Source organism: Cryptotermes secundus, unplaced genomic scaffold (genome assembly GCF_002891405.2).
Source record: "Cryptotermes secundus unplaced genomic scaffold, Csec_1.0 scaffold181, whole genome shotgun sequence".
Classification (NCBI taxonomy): Eukaryota; Metazoa; Arthropoda; class Insecta; order Blattodea; family Kalotermitidae; genus Cryptotermes; species Cryptotermes secundus.
This window is the reverse complement of record NW_019723906.1, coordinates 113,239-126,567: the sequence shown is the minus strand read 5'-3', so window position 1 is coordinate 126,567 and position 13,329 is coordinate 113,239. Positions and strand designations below refer to the sequence as shown.

General features: G+C 36.0%; 1 protein-coding gene across 1 annotated transcript in view; it reads right to left on the bottom strand.

Moving 5' to 3' along the window:
* LOC111861958 (cytoplasmic dynein 2 heavy chain 1) overlaps positions 1–13,329 on the bottom strand; it is a 155,760-nt gene that overhangs the window by 137,459 nt on the left and 4,972 nt on the right. Inside the window, exons 3-6 of the mRNA XM_033750511.1 lie at positions 12,336–12,490; positions 10,184–10,354; positions 6,586–6,721; positions 4,497–4,623 (exon numbers count right to left, since the gene is read on the bottom strand). Of these exons, the coding sequence (XP_033606402.1) occupies positions 4,497–4,623; positions 6,586–6,721; positions 10,184–10,354; positions 12,336–12,490 (589 nt within the window). The remainder of the gene's footprint in view (positions 1–4,496; positions 4,624–6,585; positions 6,722–10,183; positions 10,355–12,335; positions 12,491–13,329) is intronic.

Sequence of the window (13,329 nt, the reverse complement as noted above, 5' to 3'; positions counted from 1 at the left end):
CAGCCACACACATCCTATGTGAATGTGAGGCTTTAGCCTATTTAAGACTATGTCACTTGGGTCAATACTTTATGGAACCAAGTTACTATTTTGACGCCCCCACGTCCAAAATCCTGTGCTTCATCCGAAGAGCAGGGTTGCTAAGGGAATAATTAAAAAAGGGGAAGCACAATAGACCACTGAGGTCATGGTGCAAGGACCGAGAATGCCTACCCCTCATACATTCATTCATTTATTCAACAACTGTCATCACATGACTAATTCAACCCAGTCTACTGCCCCAGTTTTTGTTACACTCACTTATAAGTACACCTTCATTCTCAGTTAGTTCTAATCCTTGGTTAATTAGTTCTTTCTTTGGTTGGCACCTTCTTAGACACCGTAACTTTACATACTCCAAGAGAGGGCCAACTCTGCTGTCATAGCTTTTATTTTGAGACCTTAGAAATAATGTTCATACCTGAAGGCCATCATCTATAAGAAATTATATACTTCAGCTTTTTTTCATGTTTTGTTTCTACTAAAACTGTGGTACTGGAGGAAAAAAAAGTGATTCTTGCATCCATTGCCATACCTGTGATATGCACATTTTAACTCAGTAGACTTACTCGTTCATAATGTTTCAAACTGTAGGAAGGATTGTAAAAATGGTGGATCATGTATATTTGTAACCAAAGAGTTAAATACCAGGGAAGTTACATTTCTCAATGATCTGAGCTGTGAAAAAATTTTCGAATTAGCTGTAGTTGAAATTGTTGACTTTAAATGGTTATTGGTCTGTATTTACAGATCCCCCCAAAACAATGCTGGTTTATTCCTGGAGAAGCTGGAAACTCTTGTCGATAGAATACATAAAAAAAGGAAAAAGTTAATTATTTGTGGTGATTGGAATATAGACCTTCTCCAGGCAAATGAACACACACGGACACTGGAAAACTTATTGATATCTTATGATCTAAAAAATACAGTAACTGTACCAACAAGAGTTACTAGTCTCTCCAAATCCTCGATAGATGTTATGATTACTAATAAACAGTTTAATAAGAATTATATTGAAATTGTAAATATGGGTTTCTCTGACCATTTGGCTCAGATCTTATGGGTAAATTTAGACACACGAAGAATGGAGCAAAAGGATAAAGTACTTTTAAGAAAGTTTTCTAAGGTAAATATAAGCAAATTCATAGACTTGTTAAAGGATGAATTATGGGAAGAAATTTCTGTGGAAAGGAATGTAAATGAATTATACTCATTATTTATAAATAAGTTTTTATACTATTTTACGAGAGCATTCCCATTGAAATTAGAAACAAAGAGTGACCGCAAAGATAATTTATGGATATCTAGAGGAATAAGAGTCTCATGTCAGAAAATGAGGCTTTTAAATAGTTTAAAGTGTAGATTACCACTATCAAGGGATTCATTAAACTATATAAATAGATATCACAGAATCTATAAACGAGTTATCTCTGAAGCTAAGAAAAGGTATAATGACAATCAAATACGAGATGCTACAAATCCAACTAAGATGATGTGGCAGATAATAAATAAACAAATGGGAAATGCAGGTAGGGCAAATCATGATATATGGTTACAAAACAATTCAAAGAAAATAATACACCCGCAGAAGGTGGCGAATACATTAAACTCTTATTTTATTGATAAAGTTGAAGAACTGGTGGAGGAAACTAGAAATAGAAATAATAATAGATTACCACAATTATTAGTCGACCGAAATCCAAACTCCATGTATCTCTTCCCCATTTCTGAAGATGAAATTGTGTTAGTAGTAACTAAATTAAAAGGTAAAGCCTCTGCTGGAGTTGATGAAGTCCCTGAATTTTTATTAAAAGCATGTATTCAATGTATAAAAAAACCACTTACATTCATTTTTAATGAGTCTTTAAACCAGGGGATTTTTCCAGATTTATTAAAAATTGCAAAAGTTAGGCCTGTTTATAAAAAAGGGAACAGACAAGAAGCTAGTAATTATAGACCGATAGCGCTTTTATCTGTATTTTCAAAAATATTGGAAAAAATAATGTATTCTAGACTGGTATCTTTTACTACAAAATACAAAATTTTAACAGAAAATCAACATGGGTTTCAGAAAAATAAATCAACTACATCGGCGTGTCTGTCCTTCATTGGAAAGGTCCAGGAAGCATTGGATAGGCGGTTAGGGGTGGTAGGTATATTCTTTGATCTCTCAAAAGCTTATGACGTTATAGATCATGATATACTTCTTGAGAAATTGGAGCATTATGGAATAAGAGGGAATGCCATAATTTGGTTAAAATCCTACCTTTCTCTACGTTCTCAGTATGTCGAAATAACTTCAAATGACAATAAATATCGTAAGAAGAGGTATAATTCCTCATTTAAGAATGTAAAATTTGGTATACCCCAGGGTTCCATCCTGGGCCCACTGTTGTTTTTACTTTATATAAATGATTTACCCTATCATATATTTGACGGTGAAGTTGTCCTTTTTGCAGATGATACTAACATATTGGTAACAGATAAAAATATAAATATTCTCCAAGATAAGATAGGAGAGGTGATGATCCAGTTAGAATCGTGGTTTTCAAAAAACAATTTGATTATAAATACGGAAAAGACCAAAGCAATGCTGTTCCAATTAAACAAATCATACTATATGTCTGAGCCAGTAATCACCTTCAAAAATATGAAAATTAGTTATACCTCACAGTTTAAATTTTTAGGTGTTAATATATCAAATAACTTAAAATGGAGCTCACATATTCAATCTTTATGTCTAAAATTAAATAAGGTGTGTTATATTATAAAATCCTTGAAAGATGTAGTGAGTTTCTCTACGCTCAGGAATGTTTATTTTGCTAAATTTCAGTCCTTAATAAGTTATGGTTTGATTTTTTGGGGGGGAGAGTGTGAAAGCAGTAAAATACTGAAAATACAAAAAAGGATACTTCGATTAATAAAAGGCGTAAATAGTAGAACTACATGCAGACCAATCTTTAAAGATCTAAAGATCCTAACTGTTACCTCTCTGTACATCTTTGAGGTATTGTGCTACTTTCAGAAATTTAATCTGTATACTACTAGAAATTCAGATTTATATGAATATAATACTAGAAGAAAAGAGGACTTCCATGTACTAAGCTGTAGCACATCTACCTCTAAAAAAAGTGTCATAAACATGGGTATTAAAGCTTACAATAGATTGCCTTTGAAAATAAGAAAATTAAATGGATTCAAAGATTTTAAATATAAATTAAAATTATTTTTACTAGATAATCCATTTTATACAATGAAGGAGTTTCTCTTTGAGGGACTGCAGGATGAATAGAGAAACTCTGCTCAAAATCCTAAATGATGATTTGATGATGTGTTTTTATCCTTGATGAGTATGGTTGTGATGGTTACTTTAGTAACTTGATTTTAAAGTAGTATTTTTAAAGTTGGTCGATTAAGCATAAAGGCAAATAAACTTGAAATTAACTTATTTATATTTAAAATAATCCAAAATTTGTGTACTTGTATTCTGTATTGTAGTTTTAATTAGAGTATGTCTCTGTTGACATAGGAACCCTTTAGGCCGTGGGCAAAGGATTCCCGAATGATTGTACTACATGTTATGACTTATCCATGTGTTACTTTGTAACAGTTACGGATGTTAATAAAGATGAAGATGAAGATGAAGAACTATATATTACGCTCAAGACATTCCCTATGATCAAGACCAATCTCCATTCAATTCTGCACATTTTTTCTAATTAGGAAAGACCCTGAGTTTCAGACATCAAAGCCATTTATGAGATATTTGGAGGCAAATGTTGAATACTGAAGTCTGAAACTCAAATCACATCATCTTGGCAACTGTATGAAACACACCATAACTGAATATTACACTGACTGAAATCATGCTATACTGGCTCCTATGTCGACATGGTTGTCTACTGTACTTTCCTGCCATTTGTTGGTCAAATAATTAACTCCATGTGACAATTCAGGATCTTACAGCAGTGACAATGAAGTCTACTGTCTTCTGGGAGCTATCAAAGGTCAACACAACAGTGAATTATAAACCAATATTAAATTTGTAATATTCATGTTATTTTATTTTCATCCTTCTCCATGTATTGATTTATAAATTTAGATATACAGATTTAGATCTATGGATCCTACTACATGTTTTGATCTATAGATGTATAGATCTATAGGTCAATCATGTAGTGGGATGAAAATATAATCCAAATATTAAACATTTTAATATTGGATTATAATTAATTGCTCTGTTGACAGCACCTACGTATACCTTTGCAACATGATACTCAACAGGATGCAGAAAATAGAGATAATTCTGGAAGCTAGAAGTAATTAAACCAGTTTCTAACAGTAACTGAAAAGTCCCATGTAGTTTGGTAGTTCTCAAAATTTCACCTTCAGACATGCAGCTGTATTCAAACGAATTCTTAAAAAATCTGCATTCTAAACTGCACAGTAATACTTGCCTGAAATCCTTTACAAGCGGCTCCAATGCATACCAAAATGCAGTTGCTTTTTCTTTTTCATCTTTCCTTCCAACAGAATTGGCAACATTCGACCAAAACTGCATTTCATCTTCAGGACTCATAATTTCTGAAAGAGTAAGAATTATTACTTCACATACTGTTTTAAAAATGCTATATATGATTCAACTTTTCAACATTGTTACAATACAGATTCTCCATATCTACTGAAATATGGAGTCATAGTTTTATAAATATAGTTCTTCACATACTGTTCAAAGAAAGGTAATTAAAAACTGAAATTCAAGAACATTAAGATTTTAAACGTTTATTAACAGAGCAGATAGTTTCAGGAACATAAAACAGTTAACAGGAAACAAAGTATTTGAACCCAGAAGAGGTGAATTACTTGGAGAACATAAAAATAAAAAATAAAGAGAAAGCTAGGAACCAGATACCACTTTGAGAGCATTGTTAGTATAATTATATCAAAAACAGTTGTGAGCAGAGAAAAGAAAACAAAAATAGTAAAGAATTCTGTGAGGGAAATCTACTAGAAACAAAATTGGGCATTAGGAAGATGGGAGACTTTTTTCCCCCTTTGGTGCTACAGCCCCAATTTGAGCCTTGACCTACCTCCATACAACTCTGTTTCACTTTAGTTTACTAGATCTTAGACATTCAGTAGGGCTCCTTGGACGGGTGATCAGCACGTTGCAAGGCCTATACCTGTACAAAAACATACACACACACCAAACATCCATGCCCTGAGTGGGATTCAAACCCACGAACCTGACTTCAGAGCGAGCAAAGACAGTGCATGCCTTAGACTGCTCAGCTATTGTGACTGGCAATGGAGATAAATATGCAACAAAAAATAGTAAAATTGAAATTAGCTATGTTCGGGTGGATGGAAGTGATCTGATTCAGGTAGATTATATTAGATTAATGGGGTGGGTGTTAAATAACTGTGGCCCTGCACCCCTTATTAATGTTAGAATTCCATGAGTCTGACATTTTGAATGAAGTGCATCAGTTTGCTTAATGGGGCCATTTTATACTCATTTGACTTCATTAAATGGAATCCCAGGTGACATAACCTTAATTCACCTAAAACCTCTTAGGCATATAGGATATGTGAAGCTGTTTCATCGTCATCATGGCCCCTTTCACAGTTGGGACTATTTACAAGTCCCGGTTTGAACAGATTTACTTTGACGTGATTGTCCTATTAGTACTCTTAGTGTCCTCACTTGTTCATATTTAGAGCTAACAGTTCTCTAGCTCTTTTGGCAGAGTATTCCCAAAATAAGCCCTTTGCATATATTTATGTCCATGAACACATGCCCAGTATTCTTGGTGGCCTCTGTTCATCTGGTTCCTGATGGCCCTCCTGGAAATTCTCTGAGATACCATATGAGGGTTCAGACCCTATTAATGAACATCCAGAACCAGCTCTTGCCAAATGACTGACAATCATAGTCCCTTCAATTTCCCTATATCCTGGCACTGATATCAGTTTTATACTGACATGTTTAGCCAGCTTCATTAGAAACTGATGGCAATCCCAAACTAATTTAGGAAGTTGATATAGTAACTGACAAGCAATTTTTATTGCGGCTTGACTGTCAACAAAATGTAGATGTCCCTATTTTTAAAACCTTTGTATATATTCTCTGTTGTACATATCACTATGCCATATACTTTTGCCTGGAATACTGTAGTGTATTGTCCAAGACTAAAGCTAAGCTCTTTTTTGCGCCACAACCATATAACCCAGCACCAGTGGCTGATTCTGATATGTGTGATTTTAAGTCCTCATGGCAATAATTATGAACTTTACTGCCTTCTGAGATGTGACAGTGTTTAGTATAGTAGATATATATCAGCATTCCAGAGGAACCTGTTGTTTCCATCTTTAGGATGGAAGGGTCCTCTATTTTTATATCAAATAAAAAATTTTAATCTTCATATCTCATAAAAATTAAGTAAATTCTGAAGATAGGAATCCAACATATCTACATGCACATGTGCATGTGTATGCATGCACGTGCGCATGCATACACACACACACCACAGAAGACAAACTCACCAGCTATGTTTCCACTGAATTCTGTTTTATTATTGACAGACTGATCTCCCTTTTGTAACACACTCTGCAGTCCCGATTCAAGTTGTGTTATTAGTTCCTGAAGTTTTGGATCAAAATTATAACTCCATTTATCATCCTGTAAAAGAAAAAAATTCATAATCACTAAAACAGATTTTAACAATGGACCTTCCAAGGTCTATCATGAAATGGTATTGCAAAAACTAACACAAGTTTATATGGATGTTCTGTTATAGGAGGTTAATGTTACAAACAGTGTAAATTGTATTCTGTTGTTTCCTTAGTAACCACAAAGAAATTAATTTTGAATGTAAGTATGCAAATTTGTTGCATAACTGATTTAAAATAGCTACAATTTGGATAACATTAAGTTTTTATGATTTTTTGATGATGAACAACAGTTGAATCCAGTTAAAGACTGCTGAGCCATAATTAACAGGGAAAGTATTATGAAAAATATGGAAGGACCTGAGATTTTCATAGCAGTTGTCACAAAGAGTTATCCTTTCTTGGACATAATGCCATGCAGTCAGCTGAGAGTCAAAAAACATTTAGGAAAAACATTTCACCTCCATCTTTAGGCCAAGTAAAGAAATCATCAGGGTGCAGGTGAGTGCATGTGTGTGTGTGTGTGTGTCTGTGTGACAGAGAGAGAGAGAGAGAGAAACATTTCCCAGTGTAGTTTGAAGTCACATCAAATACATGGCTGTTTATCTTTCAGTAAGGTCTACTATTGAGGTGAATAATGGTGCCAGGCATACATATACACCACAGACAACTGCATTATTTTGCTGCTGAATACATTTGAAATTAGTAGGAGGAATGTCTATACAGAATTTACCCAAACAGATCTTATGCTATTCATGTAAAAGTGAATTTAAGAAATTATATAGACATACTGCTGCCATATTACCTACCAAGTGTCCACTTGGTCATCCTATTGCTTTTGGATCAGAACTGTAGACACAATTTTACTGAACTGGTCCTTACAAACATCTGCAATATGTATGTTTTGAAAAGGAAATAAACCTTCCAAATCTTCACAATCTAAGTTACTTACTAAACTTCACGTCAATATATATTATCAGTACTCAAAGAATGGGCATAACACCCTGAAACAAAAGACTGATGACTTATTTGTGATCCATTACATAATTTATGTTCGTGCAATATGTTAACGCTTAACAATTTGTTGCTAGCATAGCCTTGAATTGCATAATTCCAGGATTTAATTCACAATTACAATGCACACACACACACACACACAACAAAATGATTGGATAATAATAAACCAATAATACCACAAATTAATGTCCCAAGGGAAAAATGTAATTATTTCTTGATTTATTGCTAGGAATCTGAAGCTAGGGAAGGCCAGCTCATGGTGCTTTCAATTAAGCATCCTTGATGAGAGAGACAGAGTTACAAATATTTAAAATTCAAAATCATGATATATGATCAATAAGAAAAGAGCATGTTCTGCAAAGACAGGATACACGGTTTGTAAAATATTTTAACTTGCACTTTGCATTAATTGTGTAAGGTAATCAACTGACTAAAAGAAGAAATAATCAATGATTAAAGAAGTAAGCAATTAGCTAGGCTAATTCACACATTCATAACATGATTAAAAAAATCCACAAATGACAGAAGTGCTGTTGCTTTATTTCACACGATTTTTAATTTTGAAGGGTACAAGGCCAGATTGAGTATGCAAAGATGTTAAGATAATAATATGAAGAGATCCTTTTAAAAGGCTCTTGTTTTATGTATTGAAACATATGACAAAGATTAAACTGACAAAGCAATAGGTACAGGGCCAGGGTATATGCTGCACACAATTCGGTAAAACCATACACCAGACAAGACTACCACACAAGGTAATTTAAAAAGGACTATGCCAGAAGCCAAACTTTAGAGTTCAAGATGAAATTGTTGATTATGCAGAATGCATAATTTATAATTGTCCCTTATGAGCAAAGATCTCTACTGGGCTCTTGTGTTCCCCCCAAGTGTTTCTCAGGGTCTTTAAGAGCCTCAAATATTGCCAGAGGCAGAACCTTCCAGACTAAGACCCTCTTGAATGAATGAATGAATGTATAAAGGGTGGGCCTTCTTGGCCCTTGCACCCTGACCACAGTGATCTATTGTGCCTCCCCTTCTGATTATCCCCTCAACAATCCTGCACTTTGAAAGAAGTGCAAGATTTTGTATTTGGGGATGTCGAAATAGTCACTTGGTTCCATAAAATGTTGACCCAAGTGGTGCAATCTTAAATAAGCTAAGGCCTCACATTCACACAGGATATGTATGGCTGTTTCGTTTTCTTCTTCACACCTCTCACAAGTTGGACTGTTACTTAGTCCCAATTTGAAGAGGTGTCCTTTGAGGTGACAGTGTCCTGTAAGTAGTCCTACCACCCACTGTAGCTGGTTCCTGTTTAACTTCAACAGTTTCTTCGCTCTTTTAGTAGAGGGTCCTCGTATGAGTCCCTTTGCTTGCCTGAGTCCAGTTAAAGATCCCCAGTATTTCTTATGTTTTATGTTAGTCCAGTCCTGATCGCATGTCTGGCAACTCCTATAGAGATGCCACAGGCTGGTTCAGGTCCTATGAATGGATGTTCAGCTCCAATTTTAGCTAAATGGTCTGCTGCTTCATTTCCAGCAATACCCTCATGCCCCGGCACCCATATCAGTTGTACCCTGTTATGTTACCCTGTTATGTTTGACCAGTTCCATGAGAGTTTGGTGGCAATCCCAGACCAATTTTGAGTTGATCTGGTGTTTTTTAAGTGCTTTAAGTGCAGCCTGGCTGTCAGATAGAATGCAGATGTTAGTTCCTATCAGCTCTACTCATGCAGAGCCAAAAGTCACAGATGAATGCCCAACCAAGTTGGGCACTGACATAATGCCATCTTCTCTTGGGTTGGTAGTAGTGGGACATCTCAGATACCCCATCATTCACTAAAAGGGACAATACAGATAAAATCGTATTCTGTGCAAGAATGGATAGAAGTACACAAGGGAACAAGTGTATTCACAAAGTGCAATGTAAGACAGACACGCCAAGATGCCATAGTCATACAAGAACTCTCTCAGCAACTTGTCATTTATGAAGTTCACAATTAGACAAAATACATTTTGTCATTTTCTTTCAGATCTCTGGCGGCCCTTGTCTTTCTGTAATCCTCAAATCCATACCAAGTATGTATAACAATATAAGAAGAAAGCAAATAAGGTATTTTGGCTGTGCCATAGCTCAGGCGGTTAGTTGCTGGCTTCCCACCGCACCGGCCCTGGTTTGATCCTGGGTCTGGTCAAGTGGGATTTGTGGTGGACAAAGTGGCGCTGGGGCAGGTTTTCTCCGAGTACTTCAGTTTCCCTTGCCAATCTCTATTCCACCAATTGCTCCACAATCACCCTCACCTATCATCTGGGGCTGGTACAATAGGCCAAATGTGGCTGCAGTACAAGGGACTTAGTCACACCCCACTAGCAATAAAAAAAATAAGGTATTTAAATAAATATGTGAAGTCAAATTCACATTCAAAATTGATGGATGTAGTATGAGAAACACTTACTTTCAGCAGAACTGGAGCGAACACTTTCTGGATTGTATGATATAAAGACGAAATGGGAGAATCTACCATTGAAGAAACAAACACGTTTTCATGAAGATTCTCCAAAGTGATGACCTCTGGTCTTATTTTGAAGAACACAAGTAGCTTCTCTTTTCCTTCCCTTGGGACAATCTAAGTTCATGAAAAAATATTATATATAAATAAAAAATATGAAGTGTCTCATAAATATATTTTGAATGGAACAAAACAATGTTAGGATGTTAAAAATCACGTTCTGTGTCCAAGACATCATAAACTTCTAAATTTAATTATAATGGAAATATGATGTAACTGTTGCCATTCCCCAGTGAATTCACATCCCCTACAGTGAAACTCTTAACTAAGATTTGTCTTGAGGACAAAATTTCTGAGCCTCAAATAAATAAATAAAAAAAAAGCTTAAATACAGTAAAACAAAGGTCACACAGAAAATGACATTCCATTGTTAATTACAAATATTTTACGAAGGGCATTCCGTATATAATGCCTCCTATTTTTCTGTGTTAATATAATGTCTGAGCTGGATGCTGGTGGGGTTGTAGTAAAGGCTGAACCTTCCCACCAATGTACTGTTAGTTTGGTTGTTGTGCGACAGATAGCGACAGCAGAGCAGTCTACCAAATTGGCATCTGACATAGAAGTGCGTACAAAACAGAGATGTGTTATTGAATTTCTCACTGCCAAACAAATTGCACCCACTGATATCCATCGACGCTTGCTAAAGGTGTATGGAGACGATACAGTGGATGTCAGCACAGTGAGGCACTGGTAATGCATTTCAACACTGGCGAAAGTGAAGTGCATGACAAGCCATGCCCTGGGCGTCCCTGCTCAGCAGCCACTCCTCACAATGAACAGCGCCTCAATCGGATCATCCATACAGATCGGTGGATAATGATCAAGGAACTGTGTGCACAGCTGACTATCAGGTGTAATGCATTGGAAACGATGTTGGGGAAGCTGGATTATTGCAAAGCTTGTTCCAGGTGGGTCCTGCGGATGCTTACACAGCACCACAAAACTCATCAAATGGAAGTCTGTCAGGACCTGTTGCACCAGTTTGAGGCTGAAGGTGACAAGTTTCTGGAGAGCATCATCACCGGAGATGAGACATGGTGTCACCACTATGAGCCAGAATCCAAAAGACAGTCCATGGAGTGGCGACATCCAGATTCTCCAAGAAAAAAGAAGTTCAAGACACAGCCATCAGCAAGGAAAGTGATGTGCATGGTCTTTTGGGATAGGCAGGGTGTGATTTTCTTGAATTTCCTGGAGCCTGGTGAGATTGGTAATTCTGGATGCTACAAGACGATGCTGACTAAGTTGAAAGCCCGCATTTCCCGAGTCAGGCCAGAGAAACAGACAACCTTTTGCTTGCAACACAATAACACTAGACCCCATACCAGTTTGGCAACCACCGCGCACACTGCAAAGTTTGGCTGGACTGTCCTACCACATCCACCTTATAGCCCCAATTTAGCACCTTCAGACTTCCATCGCTTTGGGCCTATGACAGATGGACTACATGGGCAACATTTTCCAGACAACGATGCTGTCATTGCAGCTGTAAGAAAGTGGCTAGCCTCTGCTGGTGCAGACTTTTACAGGCGCAGCATACAGGGTCTTGATCATCGCTGGCAGAAGTGCATAACGAATGGTGGTGATTATATGGAAAAATAACTGTAAGTAGCTGAAATCTTGCTCTATTTAACTGTGTTATTATGCTTTCTGTATCTGTTGTAGTTTTCATTAAAAAAATAGGAGTCATCATATATGGAACGCTCCTTGTATATATGTTGTTTTATTTGAGTGTTTGGTTTTTGTTGCAGTATGTCTCATTTCAGGTGCATAAGTTAAATGGTCCATACTTTTAGACATTCAAATAAATTTGCTTTCTTAAACTTTCCCACATGCAGCAGCACTATCCTGTCCATCAATTCAGATCTACTTTCTAAATATATCACAACATTCACACGTTGTTAATAAAGAAAAATCAACCTATTATCCATAATGACATAACAATTCCATCTAGCACCTAGTATATAGATTCAGAGTGTGTGTAGCTGCAATTTTAGATTTCAAGATAAAATTAGTCAATATAGCAACAACATACTCTTGTGTCCAATGTCATCTGCATTCTGGATTGACTTTCGTGCGCCACAGCAGACAGGGTGAAACAACTTGCATCATCTAGAAAGTTGTTGAGATTGATATCATTGCTCAGCATTACACAGATTTCTTCTGTTGGTGTGAGTCCAAAATAGTTTGCTACATAAAACAAAAAAAGTAGACTTGAGTTACAGATTCTTCATAGCAAAGATAATCCACAGCCTTAAATGACAGACATAAGGACTGGTTAAAATCACAACCTGTGGTTACTTACAGAAGAAGGGGTCATGACTTATTTAAAGGTAAAGTTCAAGCAGAAGACGGGTTTAGAGCTGAATAAAACAAAATTTTTAATACATTTGCTGCATTACTATGGACTGTCATAATCTTTCCAATGTCTGGATGTACATGGGAATTTTGAAGTTCTGAACTAGTAATCCTGAACCAATACCAAAAATTAATTCTTAAATAGAACAGTATTTAATTAATTAAAAGCCTTCTTACCTTGTAATCAGCTTACTTATTTAATCTTTTAAACAAGAAGAGTCAAGTATACCCTTTGGAGTGTCATTAAAAATTCACTTTATGTTCACATGTCTGTCTGAGGTACATGCAGTGTATGGTAAAACAGGATGGCAATGGCTATATGCATAGTTTTACAGGAAACTGGAAAACACTTTCAATAGTATGCAATTAATAGATGCTGTTATCATAGCAGCAATTTTCTTTGAATCAACAAATATACACAGTATATTTCATGGGTGCCTCTGATTTCCATGTAAGACATTTTCCTCCTGTATGAGCATTAAGGGAAATATATTCAAAAACTAATTACATCAGACTAAACTCAAACATTTTATCACACAGAGCAGAAGTCAGGTATACTGAGTTTGACAAAATCTGTAAATGAGACTGAGTCAGCCAGCTAGGTAAAAACATTTCCTGCCTTTTATGGAACCTGAAGGCTCATTACTACATCAACAAGAGCCGATCACATG